Source organism: Electrophorus electricus, chromosome 13 (genome assembly GCF_013358815.1).
Source record: "Electrophorus electricus isolate fEleEle1 chromosome 13, fEleEle1.pri, whole genome shotgun sequence".
Taxonomy (NCBI): domain Eukaryota; kingdom Metazoa; phylum Chordata; class Actinopteri; order Gymnotiformes; family Gymnotidae; genus Electrophorus; species Electrophorus electricus.
The window spans coordinates 21,473,802-21,491,046 of record NC_049547.1 but is presented as its reverse complement, the minus strand read 5'-3'; the positions used below and the strand labels follow the sequence as shown (position 1 = coordinate 21,491,046).

Genomic DNA, 17,245 nt, shown 5'->3' with positions numbered 1-17,245 from the left:
TGTCTCTATCTGACTCTGTGCATATCTGTGTGTGTGTGTCTCTATCTGACTCTGTGCATATCTGTGTGTGTGTGTCTCTATCTGACTCTGTGCATATCTGTGTGTGTGTGCCTCTATCTGACTCTGTGCATATCTGTGTGTGTCTCTATCTGACTCTGTGCATATCTGTGTGTGTGTGTCTCACTCTGACTGTGCGCATATCTCTGTGTGTGTCTCTCACTCTGACTGTGCGCATATCTCTGTGTGTGTCTCTCACTCTGACTGTGCGCATATCTCTGTGTGTGTGTCTCTCACTCTGACTGTGCACATATCTCTGTGTGTGTGTCTCTCACTCTGACTGTGTGTGTGTGTGTGTCTGCCTGTGTGTCTGCCTGTCTGTATACAAGAAAGATTTTGTTAAGCATAGCTGAAATGAGAGAAAGTCTGTGTGAGGGGGTTTCTGTGGGGAAATTATTTAGAAGGGAATATCGTCAGAGAAACGTTCCCAGTCTCTGTGTTCACTTATGCAGACAGAAGCTGACCAGCACAGCACCGTGAGTCAGTGGTCAGTGTGAATGAATGAAAAATGTTTATAAAAGAGGGAAGTAAGGTGGGAATGAGTGTGTGTGTGTGTGTGTGTGTGTGTGGGGTAATTAGTGAGTCAGTGGTCTTTTCACTGGTTTGTTGTTTGGCATCTGGGTCCTTGCTGTGGACTGTAATGGACTTGCTCATTGTTTGCTCGTGTTCCTGTTTTATGAGTCTGTCATTTGGCTCCGGACCTCACAGAGTGAGACACGCAGCTGTGTGTGTGTGTGTGTGTGTGTGTGTGTGTGTGTGTGTGAGAGAGCTTAAAAACATGAGCACTGTCCCGTGTACTCTCAGAATGTCTCTTGTTTGTTTCAACTGCCAGTACTCAGGGTCATAGTGGCCATCACTTAGACTCCCCAGACTTAGTGGAAAGGTCACGGAGGTCTGGACAGCGTGTGACCTCTGAACAACAACATTCTGACTGTGGGGTGAACCAGTGTTTGTCAGGTGTTTAGCCAGGGTTTGACAGGTTTTTGGCATGTGTTTGGTAGGTGTTTGGCAGGTGTTGGGGTGGTCATAAAGCTGTTCTTTCTGTGTGTGTGTGTGTGTGTGTGTGTGTGTTATCCCCCCACACATGCTGAGCACATATAGCCCTGGCATATAGAGCGCTGATGTCATAAGGGTCATTACTGTCCTAAGAACGGCCTGTGACCTTTCCAGCTCTTGGTTATTAGGTCGGAACCGTGACTGTCGCGTGTGAAGGTTTTCTTATGAATGTGGGGGTCTGTACACAGGACACAGAACCATTGTGCGGAGTACTGAACTGTACTGCTCAGGAGAGTGGCTGTGTGACATGCAGAATAAGCTGTCCTGTGTTTCAGACCAATAACCTGGATAAAAGAATCTGTGTGTGCAAGATTGTGACGGAGTGTGTGCATGCGTGGGTTGGTGTGGGTGTGTGTACGCATACACGGGTGCATGTGTGTGCCTCAGAGGAAGTGGCTTATGATCAGGTGATTTGACTTTCTCTATTTAAGAAGGCAAGAGAGATAAACAGATAAGGGGAGACTAGACACAGACAGACAGACAGACAAAGCAGTGGGACAGACAGACAGACAGACAAAGCAGTGGGACAGACAGACAGACAGACAGACAAAGCAGTGGGACAGACAGACAGACAGACAGACAGACAAAGCAGTGGGACAGACAGACAGACAGACAGACAGACAGACAGACAAAGCAGTGGGACAGACAGACAGACAGACAGACAAAGCAGTGGGACAGACAGACAGACAGACAGACAAAGCAGTGGGACAGACAGACAGACAGACAGACAAAGCAGTGGGACAGACAGACAGACAGACAGACAAAGCAGTGGGACAGACAGACAGACAGACAGACAGACAAAGCAGTGGGACAGACAGACAGACAGACAGACAAAGCAGTGGGACAGACAGACAGACAGACAGACAGACAAAGCAGTGGGACAGACAGACAGACAGACAGACAGACAAAGCAGTGGGACAGACAGACAGACAGACAGACAGACAAAGCAGTGGGACAGACAGACAGACAGACAGACAGACAAAGCAGTGGGACAGACAGACAGACAGACAGACAGACAAAGCAGTGGGACAGACAGACAGACAGACAGACAGACAGACAGACAAAGCAGTGGGACAGACAGACAGACAGACAGACAGACAAAGCAGTGGGACAGACAGACAGACAGACAGACAGACAAAGCAGTGGGACAGACAGACAGACAGACAGACAGACAAAGCAGTGGGACAGACAGACAGACAGACAAAGCAGTGGGACAGACAGACAGACAGACAGACAGACAAAGCAGTGGGACAGACAGACAGACAGACAGACAGACAAAGCAGTGGGACAGACAGACAGACAGACAGACAGACAAAGCAGTGGGACAGACAGACAGACAGACAGACAGACAAAGCAGTGGGACAGACAGACAGACAGACAAAGCAGTGGGACAGACAGACAGACAGACAAAGCAGTGGGACAGACAGACAGACAGACAGACAAAGCAGTGGGACAGACAGACAGACAAAGCAGTGGGACAGACAGACAGACAGACAAAGCAGTGGGACAGACAGACAGACAGACAAAGCAGTGGGACAGACAGACAGACAGACAAAGCAGTGGGACAGACAGACAGACAGACAAAGCAGTGGGACAGACAGACAGACAGACAAAGCAGTGGGACAGACAGACAGACAGACAAAGCAGTGGGACAGACAGACAGACAAAGCAGTGGGACAGACAGACAGACAGACAGACAGACAGACAGACAAAGCAGTGGGACAGACAGACAGACAAAGCAGTGGGACAGACAGACAGACAGACAGACAGACAGACAGACAGACAAAGCAGTGGGACAGACAGACAGACAGACAGACAGACAGACAGACAGAGCAGTGAGACGGACGGACAGACAGACAGACGGACAGACAGACAGAGCAGTGAGACGGACAGACAGACAGAGCAGTGAGACGGACAGACAGACAGAGCAGTGAGACAGACAGACAGACAGACAGAGCAGTCAGACAGACAGACAGACAGAGCAGTGAGACAGAAGAGAGAGACATGGAGGATAAACAAGAACAACGAGAGAGAGAGAGCTGGATTAAAGCAGGCACCAAACCAAAGGCACTAACATCTGCTCGCTTCTATGTTAGGTCTGTACGTTCCCCCGCCGCACACATCCACGGTGTGATGAAACCTCCATGGTGGTCTCTACAGACTCGTTTACCTTTCAGCTTAAAGCTTCAACTCCACTGCTACAGTCCTAGAGTTCAGAGTACTCAAGCTCAGGTTGGATCTGTGTGTGTGTGTGTGTGTGTGTGTGTGTGTGTGTGTGTTTGTATTTGTGTGTTTGTATTTGTGTGTGTGTGTGTATTTGTGTGTGTGTGTGTATTTGTGTGTGTGTGTGCGTGAGAGAGAATCTGGAGCAGTGCTTTTTATAGCGTGGTGGTTCTGCTGAACTGACTAGGAACATGGTTATCTATTTTAGCCACCCCGCCACGACAGGTGGATCAGGCCAAGACCACCCCACAGCAGTGAGAGAGAGGTAGACAGTTGACTGAGTTTTGAGGGTGTAGCCGTCACTTCTACTTGGACCTGACTATCTCCATCAAGGATGTGCTGTGTCAGGGGCTGTGGTGGTTCAGTGGTTCTGGTGCGGGACTTGTAAGAAGGTTACTGGTTCAAATCCCACCACTGCCAAGTTGCCACTGTTGGATCCCTCAGTAAGACCCTTAACCTCCAGTTGTCCTCGTAATTGTAAGTTGCTTTGGATAAAAGTGTCAGGTAAATGTAAATCTCTGAGAATGGCCCACAGTAAATGGGATGGAAGGACATTAAACTCAAATGTCTGGCAAAGGCGACACCCTGCTGTTCATGTGGGGCTTGTGAAATGTGCAGGCCCCCCTGAACTGGTAATTATGCCTGTCTCTGAAGAGCAGAGTATATACACTGAGCGTGTGTGTCCTGGTCAATATGAATATTTTAAATATGAAAAAAGAACATGACATCCCACCAAATTTACATGTTTCTAAGACAGCAATATAAAGAACCGTGTGCGCGTGTGTGTGCGCGTGTGTGTGCGCGTGTGTGTGCGCGTGTGTGTGCGCGTGCGCGTGTGTGTGCGCGTCTAACCACAAAGGAAGTGATGGGCTTATTTAATGAGAAGTGATCCTTCACTGTCATGTCACACCCACACACACCCGCACACACACGCACACACCCACGCATGGTTCTTTATATTGCTGTCTTAGAAACAGATGTAAATTTGAGTGGGATGTCATGTTCTTTTTTCATATATAAATATATTTTATATTCTTTTTTTCATATCTATCTCTCTCTCTCTCACACACACACACACACACACACACACACACACACACACACACACACACACACATTGTATTTTAATATTTAAAGTGCCAAGGGCCATAATACACAGATACATTATAGATACATAGCTACATGGATACATAGCTACATGGATACATAGATGCATGGTACATGGGAACATAGATGCATGGTACATAGATGCATGGGAACATGGTACATAGATAGGTCACCTGCAACTTACAACTGACTAGTTGAAAATATTTGAGAGATTATTAAAAATTTTTAGCCTCATTCTTTCACTTAAAAAATAACTGGGCTTATGTGTGATTACTGTACGATATGTAAGGTGTGTGACTGTGTGTGTGTGTGAGATAAGTAAGTATTAACACTGACTAGCCGTGACTAGTTCCAGACAATGGGAGGACTTTACCTGCATGAGCTCAGTTAGGCGACAGCAGGGAGTGAGGGAGAGAGTGTGTGAGAGTGTGTTTTGTAAGTGCGTATGAGGGTGAGAGTGTGTTTGTGTGTGGTTCCCTTAAGGATAAAACTTTCACATGCCAAGGTCTCATTGTTCAAAAAAAATTGGGATTTATTTTTCCTCGCTGCTATGTGTGTGTTCATCTGAGAGTCTGTGCATGCGTGCGTGTCCTGGACAGTGGCAGTAATGAGCTGACTCAAGCCCACAATGTGGCGGTCTGCCTTGTCTATAAAAACACTCTTCATGTTTCCGTCTGTACCTTTCATGAGGTCTCCTCATTTGAATGTTGGCTGATGTTTCCTTAGCATTACTGTTTTCGTTACTTCAGTCAGACTTTGTCAGACATCAGTGAATTGCTCACTCTGGTCAGTCTTGTGTGTCCAGCGATAGTTGCGGAGCTAGGGGACTTTAACGTCCACCTGGATGCTGTCTGTTCGTTTTCAGCTGAGTTCCTATCTGTGCTTGACTATTTTTCTCTCACACGTCATATCGATTTTTCTGCCCACTCCCATGTGCACACACCGGATCTCATCTGCTACTCTGGTCTAGATATCACTCCTGTTACTGGATGGCTAGTAGCACAGGTAGCGCCTCTCAAGTCTAGGCAGGTTCCCTCTGGACGTTCCTCTCCGTGGTTTACCCCTGAGTTACGTACCCTGAAAACCACAGGCTGGAGGAACAAAAACAAAAAGCAAAATGAACCAGTATTAAACTCCATCCGGTGACGGGTCAAGCCTTCTCACCCCTGCGGCTGAAGCGTTTCTGTCTTCTCTCACCAAAACCTTCTCAGCTGAATCCAGTTCCTCAGCTTGCCGTTTGCACCCTGCACTTCTCCTGCTCTCAGGACGTGGTGTTTGGCTATTTCTGCTCCTATCTGTCTTCTCGTTAATGCGTCCCTCACTCTCAGAACCTCCTCCACCCGCACAGCTCCACCCGTACCCTTCAGGCCCCCCATGCTGAACTCCTCCACCCGCACTGCTCCACCCGTACACCTCGGTCATCCGATGCTGAACTCCTACACCCGCACAGCTCCACCCGTACGCTTCAGGCCCCCCATGCTGAACTCCTCCACCCGCACTGCTCCACCCGTACACCTCAGTCATCCGATGCTGAACTCCTACACCCGCACAGCTCCACCCGTACGCTTCAGGCCCCCCATGCTGAACTCCTCCACCCGCACTGCTCCACCCGTACACCTCGGTCATCCGATGCTGAACTCCTCCACCCGCACAGCTCCACCCGTACGCTTCAGGCCCCCCATGCTGAACTCCTCCACCTGCACTGCTCCACCCGTACACCTCGGTCATCCGATGCTGAACTCCTCCACCCGCACAGCTCCACCCGTACGCTTCAGGCCCCCCATGCTGAACTCCTCCACCCGCACTGCTCCACCCGTACACCTCGGTCATCCGATGCTGAACTCCTCCACCCGCAGGTTCAGATCTTTTAGTGTCACTCTGGAGCACACTACCCCTGTCTCTCCATCTCTGCCCTGTTAATTATTTTCTAGTCATCATTATTAATTAATGTGTTAAATGTGTCCTTTAATGTGATTTTTGTTCTTTTTTTTTCTTCCCTCTTTAGTGTTATTATAAAGCGACCTTGAGTTTGTGAAAGGCGCTTTATAAATTAAACGTATTATTATTATCGGGGTGTGTGTGTGTGTGTGTAAGGTGATGAATATCGGGGGGCGAGATTACACTCATGCGTGCTGAATCTCTTCTGGGTTCACAGGAGATCACCGTGTTCGAGAAGGAAAAGGACATCATTGCCACTGTGAGTTTGATTAAACCCACACCAGTTGCACATCAAACTTTACAAGCATTTTAATTAAGATTAGTGGTTTTAGATTTGTGGACATTAATATTCACTGGCCTGAATGAAGCACTGTGTGTGTGTTGTGTTTCCAGTCAGGAGTGTTCACTCGTAGCATGTAATGCTGGGGTGGTTGGGGGGGGGGCTATATAGCTTCGTTACGGAGAAACTATGGAAGTTTGGGAGTTTCACTGAGGAGAAATAAGGACGGAGTTCAGCTGTGGGCTATGTCTCAGACCTCAGTTCAGATATTCCATAACTCTGTTAATGACGGAGAATTATCTTCTCCTCCCCCATCCCTCACACACACACACACAGAGTCGTCAGTTGGTGGCGATTTGTGATGAGATTCTGAGCAGTGCTCCGGAAGGTCTGCTTACCCACGCTACCCAGCTGCAGAGTGTCGAGCTGGTGCCCACCATACCGGGCCAACAACTGGTACTTGCTTATACCTTCCCTCGTTTTCTCTTGCTCTCTCCATCGCTCACGCTGTCGCTCTCTCTAACATGGATTTGCGATGAAAGTTCCTGGTGAGTTACCCAAATGTCCAGCAACAATAGAAAACTATGAAGGATTTGAGCGTTCGGCAAAAGTGTCTCGGGTTCGTCTCAGGCGGCTCCCGTCAGCTTATACCAACAACCTCCTTCGCTGTCTTTTTCTTGACTGTCTCTCCGTTCTGTGGTTTCGTTGTTCTTCTCCATCTCTCTTTTCTCTCTCTGATCTGCTCCCCCTCTCTTTTTCTCTCTCTCCTTCCTTTTCTTCTCTCAGCTGTGAAATCTGTGTGTCACCTTAAAGAAAGTCCCCTTCCTTATCTTGGAGACACCTTGGAGACACTTGAAGCTCTCTGGAGCTTTTTCATCGTGTGGCTAAACAAAAATAAACCTGAAGGTCGAGTTATTGTTTTCTCCCTCCAATCTCACCGGTCAGACAGAGAGAGTGAAAGAAAGATATTTGTACACTCAAAAGAGACTCAGTTCCTCCGATAAAGCCGTCCGAAGTTGGACGTCTGGGGCTTCCCCCGACGGTTTTGAGGTTGAGATGGATGCTCCATTGCTTTGACCCGCATCGTGTCTCCAGAGTCCAGCTGTCTCAGGAAGAGAGGGTGCTGCCAACCTGCGAGTCTGAGATCCTGCACGGGTCACTAACTGCATGAACTCTGGGGTACAAAGGCAACAAGTCCCACCCTTGTGTTTTTGTGAGGGTGTAATTGACTAGAAGGTTGTGACATCTTCCTTCAAAGGCTGGAGGCTGTGGCTCACTTAAACAGGTTTTGAGTCGGCGGTTCATCGTGTGTCTCGATGCCATCTCGAAAGTGCCAACTCAAAGCTCGGTAGGGAAGTCCTGAAATGGTCCCGCTGCACACTGAAACAAGTGCCGCCACACACCGAGGTCCAGCGCAGAGTTTACTGTTACTGAGCAGTGAACATGTGGTATGATTTGGGGGTGTGTTGCTGTAGTTGTTATTTGAACACCTTGGTTGTGGCTGCACTGAACCCTGCATCACTGAACCTGCCTGCTGTTGGCACAGATTAGTCAGTGAAGAAAGTGTAACAGGAATCCATTTTACTGTCATGTTTTTTAATGCAAAATCACTTAAGTGAACAGAAACGTATTACTGTGAGAGAACTGAAAGCGCTTCGGCCAGGTTGAGGACGTTGAGGAGGTCTCCTAGGTGAATGGCTTGTCTGAGTGAGTGTGTCACTGCACTGTGGTTGTTTTGCAGGGTCTTGAAATCACCTCCACGCCCTCCAACCAGCATTACGTCTCCAGCACAGCTGAGAAGGTCTCTGAAGCTTGCTGTCCTTCTCGAGTTCATGTGCAGCCTGGACACTCGATGGTCAAACCTCTGAATGTTTCGGTGTAGAAATGGGCATTAATGACACCACGTACCCCACCTCTAAAGACTGGAGAGAGTACAGGAGAGAGAGAGATGAGGATGGAGTGATGGGGAGAGAGACTCAGAAAGCGATGGAGGGAAACTGAGGGAGGAGGGCAAGGGATAGACCTGACAGAGCTGTTGGTGTAGACCTGACAGAGCTGTTGGTGTAGACGTCATAGATCTGTTAGGGAAACAAGGCCTGAAACTACACACACACACACCCATACACATACATCCACACACACACACACACACACACACACACACACACACACACACACACACACTTATACACACACACACACACACACACTTATACACACACACACACACACACTTATACACACACACACACACACACTTATACACACACACACACACACACTTATACACACACACACACACACACTTATACACACACACACACACACACTTATACACACACACACACACACACTTATACACACACACACACACACACACACACACACACACACACACACACACACATACACACACACACACTCACTTACACACACACACACACACACATATACACACACACACATACACACATATATATATATTATAATATTATAATACACACACACATCCCCAGTGTGTTTGGTGAATTAGCTGTGTGTGCGGGGGATCTTTCAGGATGAGGTGTGTCTGTGTGTGTGTGTGTGTGTCTGTGTGTGTGTGTCTGTGTGTGTGTGTCTGTGTGTGTGTGTCTGTGTGTGTGTGTCTGTGTGTGTGTGTCTGTGTGTGTGTGTCTGTGTGTGTGTCTGTGTGTGTGTCTGTGTGTGTGTCTGTGTGTCTGTGTCTGTGTGTCTGTGTCTGTGTCTGTGTGTCTGTGTCTGTGTCTGTGTGTGTGTGTGTGTGTTTCTGCTTTATAGAATCATGTGACTGTAAATTAACATATCAGTGACGCTCTTTCTCCTTCATGGCCCAATCACAGTGTCCGTCAGAGTCCTCGAAGATTTTGGCGGGAGACGAGGTCATTCAGGTCAACGACCAGATTGTGGTGAGGAGACTAATACTTCTTATTATTATTACCCATATAGCTCTAATAGGAATCCTCATTTACATAATTAGCATTATAGATGCGGGGAGGAGGAGCCAGGGCTTCAGTGGGCGTGGCTTCTCCTGTGTCATTGGTGCGTTTGTCACGCTCTAGCAGTAATCTGTACAGGTGTAGTTGGTCTGTCCGTTCCATCTGCCCAACAAATGAAATGAACTTTGCCTACACAAGGACAGCAAGATAAATGTAGTACATCAATCTGATAAATACATCCTTTTTTCTTTAGCTCCTTAGTGGCCATGTTCACAGGAAGTGGTAATATTGACCTGTTCACCTGCAGCTGCGGAACTATAGACAAAACTCTGCCAGCGCTGTCGATAGGTTTGCCCTGACAATAGGTTTGACCCTAATTTGTAGTACCTGAGTGCTATTTAAAGGAAAAGCTTCCTTAAGAAAAAGTTCTGTCTGGCTCGCCACAAATGAACTCCGATAGGCAGTTCACCAACGTGAGCGTGCTAACCTCTGGCTTCTGGAGTGCCGTAACGCAGTGAGTGTGTGTGTCTCCAGGTGGGCTGGAGCAGGAAATATCTGGAGGAGAAACTACAGGAGAGTCCACACGGCATATCCCTGCTCCTCAGACGCATGCCGTTTTCTCTCAGGAGGAGAGACGAACGTGGCGACTCTTCCGTCTCCATCAAGCGCAGCAACAAGCCAATAGAATTTTCCTTCTCACCGGTGAGTCTGATCAGTCTTATTACGCCATCCTTACAAGAATAGCTTTATCAATTTTTTTATGTCATATTAAAGTCAGCATGAGCGTGTGAGTTAGAGTGACCGGAAGGTCCTGAGGAATACTTTACTTGAAAATGTTCGTCTGAACGATAAACACAAGATGGTGGCATTCATTTAGTAGAATCTCATTTGAAAAAGTACTTCTCTCATTTACATAATGCTGTTCTCTGACTATAATCTGACCGTTTGGTAACAGTAAATGATTGTGGGTCATGGCTAAGCGTTAGTCTGTGTCTGTCACGTTGACTGGTGGCTCAGACCGTGAGCTCAGGGTTTGCTGACAGCTTAGTACGGGATCAGTTATAAAAGCTGTTAGACACATATGGACGTCCTGATTGGACGTCCACAGTGAGAAGAGAGATGACCACCTGCTGAGGTGATGCTGAACTATTGTACCCACTTCCTCTTTGTGGTATCACTTTTTGGCTTTTATGAAACACACACACACACACACACACACACTCACTCACACACTTACACACTTACACACACACACACTCACTCACACACACACTCGCACTCACTCACTCACTCACACACACACACACACACACACACTTTTAACACAATCGCACACATATCACAGAGAAAAACTAAGCGTACGTGTGTGTGAGTGTGTGTGTGTGTGTGTGTGGGTGTGTTGCTGTCCTCTAAACAGATTTAGATGTCACTGAGTGGATGGCCTTTCAGAATGACAGCTGCATGGCTTACGTTTATAAAGAGTCATATGACACACTCACACACTCACACACACACTCACACTCACACACTCATAAACATATGCACACACTCTACTAGCACACATAAGTGCACACATGCAGTGCACATACACACAGGGGTACACACACCCAGAAGAGGAAGTGTCCCTTCCCTGTGGTCCTGGCGGGACTCTTGACGGACACCTTCCCTTTTACCTCTCAGGGGGAAGAGAAAGTGAGCGAGGAAGAACAGGAGGAGAGAGGCAGGCACGCCGTCCTCACACACACGCCGGCGTCTGTCCGCTGTTGCTCCTACAGGTGAGCCCGCCTGCTCCGTCCCACGCCTGCTCACTAGTGCTGGTTGTTGTTGTTGTGGTTGTTGTTGCTTTCTGGGGGAAACTTTTGGCCTTACTGAGGCGTTCCAGTGGCCTGGAGCCAGGACACCTGCAGCGTTGGCGCCTCATGTGAGACGTGGCTGATTTCAGAAGCTTTACAAGTTTCAGCTCAGCTGTCAGCGTTTCCAATCCTCTCCCATGGGCCTCGCGGTTGCCTTGTTATTGCTCTGTACGCTCACTCAGGGGTCCTGTTGCTGTAGTCATTGCTGTGTACACTGTTTTAGGTGTTGTATCGCTGTAGTCATTGCTGTGTACACTGTTTTAGGTGTTGTATCGCTGTAGTCATTGCTGTGTACACTGTTTTAGGTGTTGTATCGCTGTAGTCATTGCTGTGTACACTGTTTTAGGTGTTGTATCGCTGTAGTCATTGCTGTGTACACTGACTCAGGTGTTGTATCGCTGTAGTCATTGCTGTATGCACTGACTCAGGTGTTGTATCGCTGTAGTCATTGCTGTGTACACTGACTCAGGTGTTGTATTGCTGTAGTCATTGCTGTATACACTGACTCAGGTGTTGTATCGCTGTAAGTATTGCTGTTATTAATGTGGGTTTTCTACACACCAGGGTTGCAACATGCAGCTCTAACACCTAATAGAAGACCAAGACACTTCTGTCTGCTGCTTTTCCAGATACGAGTGTGTGTAAAAGGAAGTGTGCTGGATTGCAGTGGGTGATTTAACAGAAGACGAGCAAACCCACTCACATATCAGCTTGAGCCTGTTTTCCGGCCTTTAGATATCCCAGAAGCTTCTCTGTTTGTGTTCACTATCTGTCCCAAAAGGCTGTGTGGAGGTTTCGTTCTCTGGAGGTAAATAGCTCTGTTGCTAAACACGGTGTTTGTTTTGTTTCGGCGGTGGGTGGAGATTAATACGTGTGTGTTTTGCACACACTTTCCACTGAGTGAGTAAAGAAGAGGTTAGTGTTTGTGGGTAAGTGAAAGCGATATGATGTGAAGGTGTGGGGCAGAGTTGGAGGTGTCTCTCTTCTAAAGGACGTGTAAAATATCCTGTGGGTTACAGGTAAGGAGGGAGCCAAAGGTTTGTTAGGCTGTTGAGTCATTCAAAAGTTAATGGAAACAGTAATACGTGTGTGTGTGTGTGTGTGTGTGTGTGTGTGTGTGTGTGTGTGTGCATGTATACATAAATACGGTCGTGTGTGTGCGTGTGTGTTTGCGTGGGTGTGCTTGTTTGTGCCTGTGCGTGTGTGTGCGTGCGTGTGTGTGTGTGTGTGTGTGTGTGTGTGCATGTATACATAAATACGGTCGTGTGTGTGCGCGTGTGCGTGGGTGTGCTTGTTTGTGCCTGTGCGTCTGTGTGTGTTGTACATGCGTCTGCGTGTGTGTGTGTGTTTTGGTCCGTGTGTGGGTGTGCGTGCCTGTACGTGTGTGTGTGTTGTACATGCGTCTGCGTGTGTGTGTGTGTGTGTTTTGGTCCGTGTGTGGGTGTGCGTGCCTGTGCGTGTGTGTGTGTTGTACATGCGTCTGCGTGTGTGTGTGTGTGTGTGTGTTTTGGTCCGTGTGTGGGTGTGCGTGCCTGTGCGTGTGTGTGTGTTGTACATGCGTCTGCGTGTGTGTGTGTGTTTTGGTCCGTGTGTGGGTGTACATGCCTGTGCGTGTGTGTGTGTTGTACATGCGTCTGCATGTGTGTGTTTTGGTCCGTGTGTGGGTGTGTGTTGTACATGCGTCTGCGTGTGTGTGTGTGTTTTGGTCCGTGTGTGGGTGTGCGTGCCTGTGCGTGTGTGTGTGTTGTACATGCGTCTGCGTGTGTGTGTGTGTGTTTTGGTCCGTGTGTGGGTGTGCGTGCCTGTGTGTGTGTGTGTGTGTGTGTTGTACATGCGTCTACGTGTGTGTGTGTGTGTTTTGGTCCGTGTGTGGGTGTGCGTGCCTGTGCGTGTGTGTGTGTGTTGTACATGCGTCTGCGTGTGTGTGTGTGTTTTGGTCCGTGTGTGGGTGTGCGTGCGTGTGTGTGGGTGTGTGTTTCAGGGCAGCGGTGCTGACCCCCGAGGGTCAGGAGTTGTCCGAGCGCGTCAGTGATTACAGCTTTGATGGGAGTCAGAGTTTCACGTCGTCCACTGACCAGCAGAGGGAAGGTGAGGACCAGGCCCATGCACAGTTCTACACATCACAGTCTGCACTACACGTCTGTGTCTGGTGTGTGGTGAGTGGGTCAGGTGTCAGGTGTCAAGTGTGTGTGTTAGGTGTGAGTGTCAGGTGTATGCTTTTTTTTCTGTTTCTAAGGCACTGAATGATTATTACATGTTTAACCTCCTAATTGTTGATTATAGAACTAACGGATCTCCCTCTTCTCCTAGGATCAGAGACGGGGTTAGTGCGTAGGGGCTTGGGCGAGGAGCCATCCACCATGCGGAGAAGCCCCTCCCCCCTCAGCCTGGACTCCAACCGTGTCAGGATGGGCTCCTGCCCTGAGATGGGAGGCAACAGGGTAAGTTCCCACACACACACAATCTTACACCCTGGAATAGGTATAAATGCACACACAAATGCATGTACGCACACCACGTTCACACTTGCACATGCGTAAAAATAAGCACACTCAGATGTATAAAAGTAAAAACACACACACATACAACCTGTCAACAGTTAGTGTCGTAATCAGGAAATCTTACGTAAAATTACCTGGGTGTTTAAATCAGCGTGAAAAAGATTTTCGTGGTGAGGTTTGTCTAATTCAGCATTTCTGACATGCTTTTGTATGTTTGTGTTCTATTTCCTGGTCTCAGAAGGTCTATATCCTATAACTAGGATTGATTTTGCTCATTTTGCCCCCTACAGGAGGAGAAGGAGAATAAGAAGTATACCATTAAAGGTATGAACTGCATGTAGCCCTGAATTAAGACTAAGAATTAATCACCTTTATGAGGGATATAACCACAGTCACGCGTTAGACTGATATTTTCTGTAGTAAAAGATGCACCTGAAGGTGTTTTTTTGTTTTGTTTTTTTTTTCCCCTGAGGATGCAGTTTATACTTAGCACTGCCTTTTGACTCTGACCTCTGAGCCCGACTCTCGCCAGGCACACAGACAGCCCTGAGCCGCAGACGCGTGTCATGTCGTGAGCTGGGCCGTCCAGACTGTGACGGGTGGCTTTGGAAGAAGAGAAAGGAGAGTAGTGTCTTCATGACCCAGAAGTGGCAACGCTTCTGGTTTGTCCTCAAGGGGGCCACCATCTACTGGTACACCAGCCAACAGGTGACTCTACAGAACACGCGACGGGCGACTGTACAGGATACGCGACTGTACAGGATACGCGACTGTACAGAACACGCGACAGGCGACTGTACAGAACACGCGACGGGGGACTGTACAGGACAGGCGACTGTACAGAACACGCGACTGTACAGAACACGCGACGGGGGACTGTACAGGACAGGCGACTGTACAGGATACGCGACTGTACAGAACACGCGACGGGCGACTGTACAGGACAGGCGACTGTACAGGACAGGCGACTGTACAGGATACGCGACTGTACAGAACACGCGACGGGCGACTGTACAGGACAGGCGACTGTACAGGACAGGCGACTGTACAGAACACGCGACGGGCGACTGTACAGGACAGGCGACTGTACAGGATACGCGACTGTACAGAACACGCGACGGGCGACTGTACAGGACAGGCGACTGTACAGGATACGCGACTGTACAGAACACGCGACGGGCGACTGTACAGGACAGGCGACTGTACAGGATACGCGACTGTACAGAACACGCGACGGGCGACTGTACAGGACAGGCGACTGTACAGGATACACGACTGTACAGAACACGTGACAGGCGACTGTACAGGACAGGCGACTGTACAGAACACGCGACAGGCGACTGTACAGGACGGGCGACTGTACAGGACGGGCGACTGTACAGGACGGGCGACTGTACAGGACGGGCGACTGTACAGGACGGGCGACTGTACAGGACAGGCGACGGGCGACTACAGGACGGGCGACGGGCGACTACAGGACGGGCGACTGTACAGGATACACGACGGGCGACTGTACAGGACGGGCGACTGTACAGGACAGGCGACTGTACAGGACAGGCGACGGGTGACTGTACAGGACAGGTGACTCTACAGGACACGCGATGGGCGACTGTACAGGACAGGTGACTCTACAGGACACGCGACGGGCGACTGTACAGGACAGGTGACTCTACAGAACACGCGACGGGCGACTGTACGCGACAGGCGACAAAATACACACTCGCCAACAGGTGACTATACACAATTACAGAACTACCCAATAAACACACATGCACACAAACAATTACAGAACTCACTGATAAACATTGATAAACACAGACACACGATTACAGAACACCCTGATACACACACACACACACACACACACACACACTTACACACACACTTACACATTTAATACCTGGTATACAAGCAATGATGTCACTGACCAACACAGAGAACTACATTCCAGATGCCACACACACAGTACACAGACATAACATCATGCAATAAGCCACACTTGTAACCTCTCTCATTCTGTAACTGCACTCATTCTGTAACCACAGGAGGAGAAAGCAGTTGGCTTAGTGAAAATTGGAAGCTACAGCATCGAGAGTGCAGGGGAACACAAGAGGAAGTAGTGAGTTCTTACACACACGTATAAGGATGCTCTGTTTCCAAACTGCCATGAGTATGTTTACCATTCAGTGATGCATGTTGCTCAATTAACGATTTGAAAATAATAATAATAAAAAACCCTGTTTTCTTCAGATTTCAATAACTGCCCTACTCATCTATAAAATAATTGAATGCCTACTGATTGTCACTCCCTGCTCACCTAAACTGGTCTGCCCCCTGCTGGGCAGGTAGCATAACAACATGCGAATTCCACATAGGGTGTATCTTTCTAACGTTTATTGTGTAGAAATTCTCTTTATTGTGTGAATGAAAGGTGCACTAATGCACTGAAGTAAGTGACCTTCGTTATAGCCGTGGAAGCGTGAGTTTGTGTATAGTGAGAGAAGGGGAAGACCCCTGCTGGTGATTGCTGTGTGTAACACTAGTGAGGAAAGAGCTACATGTTCACAACAAACCCACTGCAGAATGAATGATGATTTTAATTTAGCCACAAACACTTTGGCCTGCAGATTCGTTTTAATGTAAGAATAAATCTCTCTCTCTCTCTCTCTCTCTCTCTCTCTCTCCCTTTCTACATCTCTGTCTCTCTCCCTTTCTCTCTCTCTTCCACCCCATCTCTATCTATCTATCTATCTATCTATCTATCTATCTATCTATCTATCTCTCTCTCTCTCTCTCTCTCTCCCTTTCTACATCTCTCTCTGTCTCTCTCTCTCTCTCTCTTTCCAGCGTGTTTAAAATGTCCCACCCACGTTTCCAGAACTTCTTCTTTGCCGCCGACAACGTTACCGACATGAGCAAGTGAGTGCATTGCTTAAATAAAAACAAACTGTCAAATAAAAACAACAAAATGCACTTCCTGCCCGTATCGTCTGGTGTGATCACCCTAACCCCGCCCCTCCATCTGGCTCCGCCCACACCCCACCCAGTCTGCCTTGTCCACCAATCACTGAGCCTTCTACCCTTTTTCATAAATTTTTACTTACATTAAACTGAGCTGATCTCCCCATAAAATCAGTGAAATTGTTTGGTATAAGTACTTATATATGCTGGAAAAAGTGTCCATTTAAAATGGATATTAATATAATATCTCCCTTATAATACTATAAATTAGTTGGATAAATATAATCACATTTTAGTAATTATTCTTTATTACAT

General features: G+C 48.0%; 1 protein-coding gene across 1 annotated transcript in view; it reads left to right on the top strand.

Annotated features, from left to right (window-relative positions):
* Window positions 1–17,245, top strand: part of cnksr1 (connector enhancer of kinase suppressor of Ras 1) — a 30,175-nt gene that overhangs the window by 8,390 nt on the left and 4,540 nt on the right. Inside the window, exons 5-16 of the mRNA XM_035532827.1 lie at window positions 6,599–6,640; window positions 6,998–7,117; window positions 8,403–8,462; window positions 9,520–9,585; window positions 10,150–10,317; window positions 11,296–11,390; window positions 13,450–13,556; window positions 13,779–13,909; window positions 14,260–14,293; window positions 14,502–14,677; window positions 16,015–16,088; window positions 16,817–16,888. Of these exons, the coding sequence (XP_035388720.1) occupies window positions 6,599–6,640; window positions 6,998–7,117; window positions 8,403–8,462; window positions 9,520–9,585; window positions 10,150–10,317; window positions 11,296–11,390; window positions 13,450–13,556; window positions 13,779–13,909; window positions 14,260–14,293; window positions 14,502–14,677; window positions 16,015–16,088; window positions 16,817–16,888 (1,145 nt within the window). The remainder of the gene's footprint in view (window positions 1–6,598; window positions 6,641–6,997; window positions 7,118–8,402; window positions 8,463–9,519; window positions 9,586–10,149; window positions 10,318–11,295; window positions 11,391–13,449; window positions 13,557–13,778; window positions 13,910–14,259; window positions 14,294–14,501; window positions 14,678–16,014; window positions 16,089–16,816; window positions 16,889–17,245) is intronic.